Source organism: Mustelus asterias, unplaced genomic scaffold (assembly GCF_964213995.1).
Source record: "Mustelus asterias unplaced genomic scaffold, sMusAst1.hap1.1 HAP1_SCAFFOLD_1191, whole genome shotgun sequence".
NCBI classification, from domain to species: domain Eukaryota; kingdom Metazoa; phylum Chordata; class Chondrichthyes; order Carcharhiniformes; family Triakidae; genus Mustelus; species Mustelus asterias.
The window spans coordinates 100001-110949 of record NW_027591136.1 but is presented as its reverse complement, the minus strand read 5'-3'; the positions used below and the strand labels follow the sequence as shown (position 1 = coordinate 110949).

The 10949-nt window shown below is 53.6% G+C and overlaps 1 protein-coding gene across 1 annotated transcript in view; it reads left to right on the top strand.

The window, feature by feature from the left end:
• Window positions 1-496: 496 nt before the first annotated feature.
• LOC144488003 (methionine--tRNA ligase, cytoplasmic-like) overlaps window positions 497-10949 on the top strand; it is a gene marked incomplete at its 5' end in the record, with an annotated part of 52077 nt that continues 41624 nt past the window's right edge. Inside the window, 4 exon segments of the mRNA XM_078206021.1 lie at window positions 497-571; window positions 5659-5829; window positions 8967-9062; window positions 10554-10671. Of these exon segments, the coding sequence (XP_078062147.1) occupies window positions 497-571; window positions 5659-5829; window positions 8967-9062; window positions 10554-10671 (460 nt within the window).

Sequence of the window (10949 nt, the reverse complement as noted above, 5' to 3'; positions counted from 1 at the left end):
GCAGCAGTGCTAACCCACACCGTGCCACCTCATGAGGGGCATGGACAGAGTGGATAGTCAGAAGCTTTTTCCCCCCCCAGGGTGGAAGAGTCAATGACTCGGGGGGCACAGGTTTAAGGGGCAAGGTTTAAAGGAGATGTACGAGGCAAGATTTTTTACACAGAGGGTGGTGGGTGCCTGGAACTCGCTGCCGGGGGAGGGAGTGGAAGCGGATACGGTCGTGAGTTTTAAGGGGGCGTCTTGACAAATACATGAATAGGATGGGAATAGAGGGATACGGTCCCCGGAAGGGTAGGGGGGGGTTTTAGTTCAGTCGGGGGCAGCACGGTCGGTGCAGGAGGGCCGAAGGGCCTGTTCCTGTGCTGTAATTTTCTTTGTTCTATCTTAGTCACCTCTTCTTCGTGTTGACGTGGGGTTGGGGGGGAGGGGGGGCGGGCGGGGGGGGGGGGAACATGAAGAGAGCTTTGTCTTGAGTTTGTGTGTTTTTACTCGACAGAACCCCCAGTGCAAGATCTGCAGAGACACTCCAGTGGTCAGAACCTCCACACACCTGTTCCTGGAACTACCTCAGGTAAAATACAGCCGCCTCTGGTCGCTTACCACTCCCCCAGCCCTATCCCTCCCGTTTGTGAGACCTTCGAACGGAACAGTACAGCCCAGGAACGGACCCTTTGGTCCACCATGTTGTGCCGAGCATTAGACGAATCCCTTCCGCCACCCCTTGCTCCCTATCCTTCTATCCCTGGAATATTCACAGAATCCCTACAGTGCAGAAGGAGGCCGTTCGGCCCATCGAGTCTGCACCGACCACAATCCCATCCAGGCCCTACCCCCCGTAACCCCACATATTTACCCTGCTAATCCCCCTGACGCTAAGGGGCAATTTAGCATGGCCAATCCACCTAACGTGCACATCTTTGGACACTAAGGGGCAATTTAGCATGGCCAATCCACCCTAACCTACACATCTTTGGACACTAAGGGGACAATTTAGCATGGCCAATCCACCCTAACCTACACATCTTTGGACACTAAGGGGACAATTTAGCATGGCCAATCCATCTAACCCGCACATCTTTGGACACTAAGGGGCAATTTAGCATGGCCAATCCACCTAACCTACACATCTTTGGACACTAAGGGACAATTTAGCATGGCCAATCCATCTAACCCGCACATCTTTGGACACTAAGGGACAATTTAGCATGGCCAATCCACCCTAGCCTACACATCTTTGGACACTAAGGGACAATTTATCATGGCCAATCCACCCTAACCTGCACATCTTTGGACACTAAGGGACAATTTAGCATGGCCAATCCACCTAACCTGCACGTCTTTGGATACTAAGGGGCAATTTAGCATGGCCAATCCACCCTAACCCAGCACGTCTTTCAGACTGTGGGAGGAAACCGGAGCACCCGGAGGAAACCCACGCAGACACGGGGAGAACGTGCAGACTCCGCACAGACAGTGACCCAAGCCGGGAATTGAACCCGGGTCCCTGGCGTGGTGAGGCAGCAGTGCTAACCCACTGTGCCACCGCGGTGACCTATTAATTCATGTGCTTATCAGGAAGCCTAGTGGAGGACATACCCCTGTCCACCTCAACGGGAGTGAAACGGGAATAGAAACGTAGGATCAGGAGGAGGCCATTCTGCCCTTCGAACCTGCTCCACCATTTATCGTGATCATAGAAACATAGAAAAACTACAGCACAATACAGGCCCTTCAGCCCACAAAGTTGTGCGGAACATGTCCCTACCTTAGCGATTACTAGGCTTACCTATAACCCTCTATCTTACTAAGTTCCATGTACTTATCTAAAAGTCTCTTAAAAGACCCTATCGAATCCGCCTCCACCACCATTGCTGGCAGCCCATTCCACACACCCACCACCCTCTGAGTGAAAAACTTACCCCTGACATCTCCCCTGTACCTACTCCCCAGCACCTTAAACCTGTGCCCTCTTGTGGCAACCATTTCAGCCCTGGGAAAAAGCCTCGACTGTCCACTCGGTCAATACCTCTCAACATCTTATACACCTCTATCAGGTCACCCCTCATCCTTCGTCTCTCCAAGGAGAAAAGGCCGAGCTCACTCAACCTATCCTCATAAGGCATGCTCCCCAACCCTGGCAACATCCTTGTAAATCTCCTCTGCACCCTTTCTATGGCTTCCACATCCTTCCTGTAATGAGGCGACCAGAACTGAGCACAGTACTCCAAGTGTGGTCTGACGAGGGTCTTATATAGCTGCATCATTATCCCCGGACTCCTAAACTCAATCCCTCGATTGATGAAGGCCAGCACACCATACGCCTTCTTAACCACCTCCTCTACCTGCATAGCTGCTTTGAGCGTCCTATGAACTCGGACCCCAAGATCCTTCTGATCTTCCTCTCTGCCAAGAGTCCTACCATTAATATTATATTCCGCCATACTATTTGACCTGCCAAAATGAACCACCTCTCACTTATCTGGGTTGAACTCCATCTGCCACTTCTCCGCCCCGTCTTGCATCCTATCAAGAAGCTGCAACTTCTGACATCCCTCCAGACTATCCACAACACCTCCAACCTTTGTGTCATCAGCAAACTTACCAACCCATCCCTCCACTTCCTCATCCAGGTCATTTATAAAAATCACAAAGAGTAAGGGTCCCAGAACAGATCCCTGGGGAACTCCACTGGTGACCGACCTCCATGCTGAAAAAGACCCATCTATAACCACTCTTTGCCTTCTGTGGGCAAGCCAGTTCTGGATCCACAAAGCAATGTCCCCTTGGATCCCATGCCCCCTCACTTTCTCAATAAGCCTTGCATGGGGCACTTTGGCTGATGGCTGATCGTCTGTGCGGAGGCTGCACATTCTCCCCGTGTCTGCGTGGGTTTCCTCCCGGTGCTCCAATTTCCTCCCACAGTCCGAAATATGTGCAGGTTAGGTGCTAAATTGTCCCTGAGTGTCCAAAGATGTGCACGTTAGGGGGATTGGCCATGCTAAATTGTCCCTTAGTGTCCAAAGATGTGTAGGTTAGGGTGGATTGGCCATGCTAAATTGTCCCTTAGTGTCCAAAGATGTGTAGGTTAGGGTGGATTGGCCGTGCTAAATTGCCCCTTAGTGTCCAAAGATGTGTGGGTTAGGTGCATTGGCCATGCTAAATTGTCCCTTAGTGTCGAAAGATGTGCGGGTTAGGTGCATTGGCCATGCTAAATTGTCCCTTAGTGTCCAAAGATGTGCGGGTTAGGGTGGATTGGCCATGCTAAATTGTCCCTTAGTGTCCAAAGATGTGTAGGTTAGGGTGGATTGGCCATGCTAAATTGCCCCTTAGTGACCAAAGATGTGCAGGTTAGGTGCATTGGCCATGCTAAATTGCCCCTTAGTGACCAAAGATGTGTAGGTTAGGGTGCATTGGCCATGCTAAATTGCCCCTTAGTGTCAGGAGGACTAGCTAGGGTAAATACATGGGGTTACAGGGATGGGGCTTGGGTCGGATTGTGGTTGGTGCGGACGCGATGGGCTAAATGGCCTCCTTCTGTACTGTAGGATTAGCAATCAAATTCAATATCCTGATCTCCCCCCCTTCCCCCTCCCATATCCCTCGATCCCTTCAGCCCCAAGAGCTGTATCTAATTGCTTCTTGGAAATCACACAACGTTTTGGCCTCAACTACTTTCTGTGGGAGTGAATTCCACACATTTACCACCCTCTGGGTGAAGAAATTTCTCCTCAGCTCAGTCCTAAAAGGTTCACCCCTTATCCTCAAACTATGACCCCCTAGTTCTGGATTATCACCCCAACACCGTTGGAAATGGTCGAGAGCTTTAAGTTTCTAGGTGTCCAGATCACCAACAACCTGTCCTGGTTCCCCCCACGCCGACACTACAGTTAAGAAAGCCCCACCAACGCCTCTACTTTCTCAGAAGACTAAGGAAATTCGGCATGTCCGCTACGACTCTCACCAACTTTTACAGACGCCCCATAGAAAGCATCCTTCCCGGGTGTATCACAGCTCGGTCTGGGGCTCCTGCTCTGCCCAAGACCGCAAGGAACTACAAAGGGTCGTGAACGTAGCCCAGTCCCATCACGCAAACCAGCCTCCCATCCATTGACTCCGTCTACACTTCCCGCTGCCTCGGGGGGGGAAAAGCAGCCGGCATAATCAAGGACCCCCCCCGACACACCCCGGACATTCTCTCTTCCACCTTCTTCTGTCGGGAAAAATAATAAACTGAATTAGTGTTGCCACAAGCTTGATGGGCCGAAGAGCCTGTTCCTGTGCCGTGCTATTCGTCAACAGAGCACAGAGGCAGCGGGAAGTGTAGACGGAGTCAACGGATGGGAGGCTGGTTTGCGCGATGGACTGATTTGATTTATTTTTATCACGTGTATTGGGATACAGTGAAAAGTATTGTTTCTTGCGCGCTATACAGACAAAGCATACCGTTCATAGAGAAGGAAAGGAGAGGGTGCAGAATGTAGTGTTACAGTCACAGCTAGGGGTGTAGAGAAAGATCAACTTAATGCGAGGTCGGTCCATTCAAAAGTCTGACAGCAGCAGCAGGGAAGAAGCTGTTCTTGAGTCGGTTGGCACGTGACCTCAGGCTTTTGTACAGAGCTAGGGAGGGGGTGTAGGGGACTGGATGAGGTTACAGAGATAGGGAGGGGAGTGTAGGGGGGTTGGAGGAGGTTACAGAGATAGGGAGGGGGTGTAGGGGGACTGGAGGAGGTTATAGAGATAGGGAGGGGGTGTAGGGGGCTGGAGGGGGTTACAGAGATAGGGAGGGGATGTAGGGGGACTGGAGGAGGTTACAGAGATAGGGAGGGGGTGTAGGGGAGCTGGAGGAGGTTACAGAGATAGGGAGGGGGTGTAGGGGGACTGGAGGAGGTTACAGAGATAGGGAGGGGGTGTCGGGGGAATGGAGGAGGTTACAGAGATAGGGAGGGGGTGTAGGGGGGCTGGAGGAGGTTATAGAGATAGGGAGGGGGTGTAGGGGGGCTGGAGGAGGGTACAGAGACAGGGAGGGGGTGTAAGGGGGCTGGAGGAGGTTACAGAGATAGGGAGGGGGTGTAGGGGGACTGGAGGAGGTTACAGAGATAGGGAGGGGGTGTCGGGGGAATGGAGGAGGTTACAGAGATAGGGAGGGGGTGTCGGGGGAATGGAGGAGGTTACAGAGATAGGGAGGGGGTGTAGGGGGAATGGAGGAGGTTACAGAGATAGGGAGGGGGTGTAGGGGGCTGGAGGAGGTTACAGAGATAGGGAGGGGGTGTAGGGGGACTGGAGGAGGTTACAGAGATAGGGAGGGGGTGTAGGGGGCTGGAGGAGGTTACAGAGATAGGGAGGGGGGGTGTAGGGGGGGCTGGAGGAGGTTACAGAGATAGGGAGGGGGGGTGTAGGGGGGGGCTGGAGGAGGTTACAGAGATAGGGAGGGGGTATAGGGGGGCTGGAGGAGTTACAGAGAAAGGGAGGGGGTGTAGGGGGACTGGAGGAGGTGACAGAGATAGGGAGGGGGTGTAGGGGGCTGGAGGAGGTTACAGAGATAGGGAGGGGGGGTGTAGGGGGGGCTGGAGGAGGTTACAGAGATAGGGAGGGGGTGTAGGGGGGCTGGAGGAGGTTACAGAGAAATGTGGATGAATCTGAGTTTCCTCTCAAACACAGCTGGAGGAGAGACTGGAAAAATGGCTTCAGAAATCCATCGACACTGGGGATTGGACCCCCAATGCTCGCTTCATCACACACTCCTGGATTCGAGATGGCTTAAAGCAGCGTTGCATCACAAGAGATTTGAAATGGGGAACACCAGTCCCTCTGGAGGGATTCGAGGACAAGGTGAGACTTCAGTACGGGGTTAGATACAGAGTAAAGCTCCCTCTACACTGTCCCCCATCAAACACTCCCAGGACAGGTACAGCACGGGGTTAGATACAGAGTAAAGCTCCCTCTACCCTTTCCCCATCAAACACTCCCAGGACAGGTACAGCATGGGGTTAGATACAGAGTAAAATTCCCTCTACACTGTCCCCCCATCAAACACTCCCAGGACAGGTACAGCACGGGGTTAGATACAGAGTAAAGCTCCCTCTACACTGTCCCCATCAAACACTCCCAGGACAGGTACAGCACGGGGTTAGATACAGAGTAAAGCTCCCTCTACACTGTCCCCATCAAACACTCCCAGGACAGGTACAGCACGGGGTTAGATACAGAGTAAAGCTCCCTCTACACTGTCCCCCATCAAACACTCCCAGGACAGGTACAGCACGGGGTTAGATACAGAGTAAAGCTCCCTCTACACTGTCCCCCATCAAACACTCCCAGGACAGGTACAGCACGGGGTTAGATACAGAGTAAAGCTCCCTCTACACTGTCCCCCATCAAACACTCCCAGGACAGGTACAGCACGGGGTTAGATACAGAGTAAAGCTCCCTCTACACTGTCCCCATCAAACACTCCCAGGACAGGTACAGCACGGGGTTAGAGACAGAGTAAAGCTCCCTTTACACTGTCCCCCATCAAACACTCCCAGGACAGGTACAGCACGGGGTTAGATACAGAGTAAAGCTCCCTCTACACTGTCCCCATCAAACACTCCCAGGACAGGTACAGCACGGGGTTAGATACAGAGTAAAGCTCCCTTTACACTGTCCCCCATCAAACACTCCCAGGACAGGTACAGCACGGGGTTAGATACAGAGTAAAGCTCCCTCTACACTGTCCCCCATCAAACACTCCCAGGACAGGTACAGCACGGGGTTAGATACAGAGTAAAGCTCTCTCTACACTGTCCCCCCATCAAACACTCCCAGGACAGGTACAGCACGGGGTTAGATACAGAGTAAAGCTCTCTCTACACTGTCCCCATCAAACACTCCCAGGACAGGTACAGCATGGGGTTAGATACAGAGTAAAGCTCCCTCTACACTGTCCCCCATCAAACACTCCCAGCACAGGTACAGCACAGGGTTAGATACAGAGTAAAGCTCCCTCTACACTGTCCCCATCAAACACTCCCAGGACAGGTACAGCACGGGGTTAGATACAGAGTAAAGCTCCCTCTACACTGTCCCCATCAAACACTCCCGGGACAGGTACAGCACGGGGTTAGATACAGAGTAAAGCTCCCTCTACACTGTCCCCATCAAACACTCCCAGGACAGGTACAGCATGGGGTTAGATACAGAGTAAAATTCCCTCTACACTGTCCCCCCATCAAACACTCCCAGGACAGGTACAGCACGGGGTTAGATACAGAGTAAAGCTCCCTCTACACTGTCCCCATCAAACACTCCCAGGACAGGTACAGCACGGGGTTAGATACAGAGTAAAGCTCCCTCTACACTGTCCCCATCAAACACTCCCAGGACAGGTACAGCACGGGGTTAGATACAGAGTAAAGCTCCCTCTACACTGTCCCCCATCAAACACTCCCAGGACAGGTACAGCACGGGGTTAGATACAGAGTAAAGCTCCCTCTACACTGTCCCCCATCAAACACTCCCAGGACAGGTACAGCACGGGGTTAGATACAGAGTAAAGCTCCCTCTACACTGTCCCCCATCAAACACTCCCAGGACAGGTACAGCACGGGGTTAGATACAGAGTAAAGCTCCCTCTACACTGTCCCCATCAAACACTCCCAGGACAGGTACAGCACGGGGTTAGATACAGAGTAAAGCTCCCTTTACACTGTCCCCCATCAAACACTCCCAGGACAGGTACAGCACGGGGTTAGATACAGAGTAAAGCTCCCTCTACACTGTCCCCATCAAACACTCCCAGGACAGGTACTGCACGGGGTTAGATACAGAGTAAAGCTCCCTTTACACTGTCCCCCATCAAACACTCCCAGGACAGGTACAGCACGGGGTTAGATACAGAGTAAAGCTCCCTCTACACTGTCCCCCATCAAACACTCCCAGGACAGGTACAGCACGGGGTTAGATACAGAGTAAAGCTCTCTCTACACTGTCCCCCCATCAAACACTCCCAGGACAGGTACAGCACGGGGTTAGATACAGAGTAAAGCTCTCTCTACACTGTCCCCATCAAACACTCCCAGGACAGGTACAGCATGGGGTTAGATACAGAGTAAAGCTCCCTCTACACTGTCCCCCATCAAACACTCCCAGCACAGGTACAGCACGGGGTTAGATATAGAGTAAAGCTCCCTCTACACTGCCCCCATCAAACACTCCCAGGACAGGTACAGCACAGGGTTAGATACAGAGTAAAGCTCCCTCTACACTGTCCCCATCAAACACTCCCAGGACAGGTACAGCACGGGGTTAGATACAGAGTAAAGCTCCCTCTACACTGTCCCCATCAAACACTCCCGGGACAGGTACAGCACGGGGTTAGATACAGAGTAAAGCTCCCTCTACACTGTCCCCCAGCAAACACTCCCAGGACAGGTACAGCACGGAGTTAGATACAGAGTAAAGCTCCCTCTACACTGTCCCCCATCAAACACTCCCAGGACAGGTACAGCACGGGGTTAGATACAGAGTAAAGCTCCCTCTACACTGTCCCCCCCATCAAACACTCCCAGGACAGGTACAGCACGGGGTTAGATACAGAGTAAAGCTCCCTCTACACTGTCCCCATCAAACACTCCCAGGACAGGTACAGCACGGGGTTAGATACAGAGTAAAGCTCCCTCTACACTGTCCCCCATCAAACACTCCCAGGACAGGTACAGCACGGGGTTAGATACAGAGTAAAGCTCCCTCTACACTGTCCCCCATCAAACACTCCCAGGACAGGTACAGCACGGGGTTAGATACAGAGTAAAGCTCCCTCTACACTGTCCCCATCAAACACTCCCAGGACAGGTACAGCACGGGGTTAGATACAGAGTAAAGCTCCCTCTACACTGTCCCCATCAAACACTCCCAGGACAGGTACAGCACGGGGTTAGATACAGAGTACATTGTATTTTATGCTGTCTGTGTGTCTCTGATCCCAGGTATTTTATGTCTGGTTCGATGCTCCCATTGGTTACATCTCAATCACCGCTGATTACACGGAACACTGGGAGAAATGGTGGAAGAATCCGGAAGAGGTAAGGACGGATCCTACACCCCCTCGCTATCTCTGTAACCTCCTCCATCCCCCTACACCCCCTCCCTATCTCTGTAACCTCCTCCAGCCCCCTACACCCCCTCCCTATCTCTGTAACCTCCTCCAGCCCCCTACACCCCCTCCCTATCTCTGTAACCCCCTCCAACCCCCTACACCCCCTCCCTATCTCTGTAACCTCCTCCAGCCCCTACACCTCCTCCCTATCTCTGTAACCCCCTCCATCCCCCTACACCCCCTCCCTATCTCTGTAACCTCCTCCAGCCCCCCTACACCCCCTCCCTATCTCTGTAACCTCCTCCAGCCCCCCTACATCCCGTCCTTATCTCTGTAACCTCCTCCAGCCCCCCTACACCCCCTCCCTATCTCTGTAACCTCCTCCCGCCCCCTACACCCCTCCCTATCTCTATAACCTCCTCCAGCCCCCCTACACCCCTCCCTATCTCTGTAACCTCCTCCCGCCCCCTACACCCCTCCCTATCTCTGTAACCTCCTCCAGCCCCCCTACATCCCGTCCTTATCTCTGTAACCTCCTCCAGCCCCCCTACACCCCCTCCCTATCTCTGTAACCTCCTCCCGCCCCTTACACCCCTCCCTATCTCTGTAACCTCCTCCAGCCCCCCTACACCCCTCCCTATCTCTGTAACCTCCTCCCGCCCCTTACACCCCTCCCTATCTCTGTAACCTCCTCCAGCCCCCCTACACCCCTCCCTATCTCTGTAACCTCCTCCCGCCCCCTACACCCCTCCCTATCTCTGTAACCTCCTCCAGCCCCCCTACACCCCCTCCCTATCTCTGTAACCTCCTCCAGCCCCCTACACCCCCTCCCTATCTCTGTAACCTCCTCCAGCCCCCTACACCCCCTCCCTATCTCTAACCTCCTCCAGCCCCCTACACCCCCTCCCTATCTCTGTAACCTCCTCCAGCCCCCTACACCCCCTCCCTATCTCTGTAACCTCCTCCAGCCCCCTACACCCCCTCCCTATCTCTAACCTCCTCCAGCCCCCTACACCCCCTCCCTATCTCTGTAACCTCCTCCAGCCCCCTACACCCCCTCCCTATCTCTGTAACCTCCTCCAGCCCCCTACACCCCCTCCCTATCTCTGTAACCTCCTCCAGCCCCCCTACACCCCCTCCCTATCTCTGTAACCTCCTCCAGCCCCCCTACACCCCCTCCCTATCTCTGTAACCTCCTCCAGCCCCCCTACACCACCTCCCTATCTCTGTAACCTCCTCCAGCCCCCTACACCCCCTCCCTATCTCTAACCTCCTACGACCCTCAGAGATCTCTGTGCTCCTCCTATCCCGGCGTCTCGAGCATCCCTCCCGATTCCCATCGCTCCGCCATTGGCGGCCGTGCCTTCAGCTGCCTGGGGAGCCCCGAGCTCTGGAATTCCCCCCCTCAACCCCTCTGTGTTTCTCTCGCCTGCCTCATGACCCTTTTGATTGCCTGTCCCGCTGTCTCTTCCCCCAGGTCGAACTCTACAACTTCATGGCGAAGGATAATGTGCCGTTTCACAGTGTGGTCTTCCCCTGTTCCTTACTCGGTGCTGAGGACAATTATACCCTCGTCAACAGCCTGATCGCCACAGGTGGGGACTGTGTTCTCTGCTTCCTGCGTCAGCCCTCAGGCCTGTGTGCACCTGCCTCCGAGTGCACACTCTGTGTCTCTCTCTGTGTCTCTCTCTCTGTGTCTCTCTCTCTGTGTCTCTCTCTCTGTGTCTCTCTCTCTGTGTCTCTCTCTGTGTCTCTCTGTGTGTCTCTCTGTGTGTCTCTCTTTGTGTCTCACTGTGTGTCTCTCTGTGTGTCTCTCTGTGTGTCTCTCTGTGTGTCTCTCTGTGTGTCTCTCTGTGTGTCTCTCTCTCTGTGT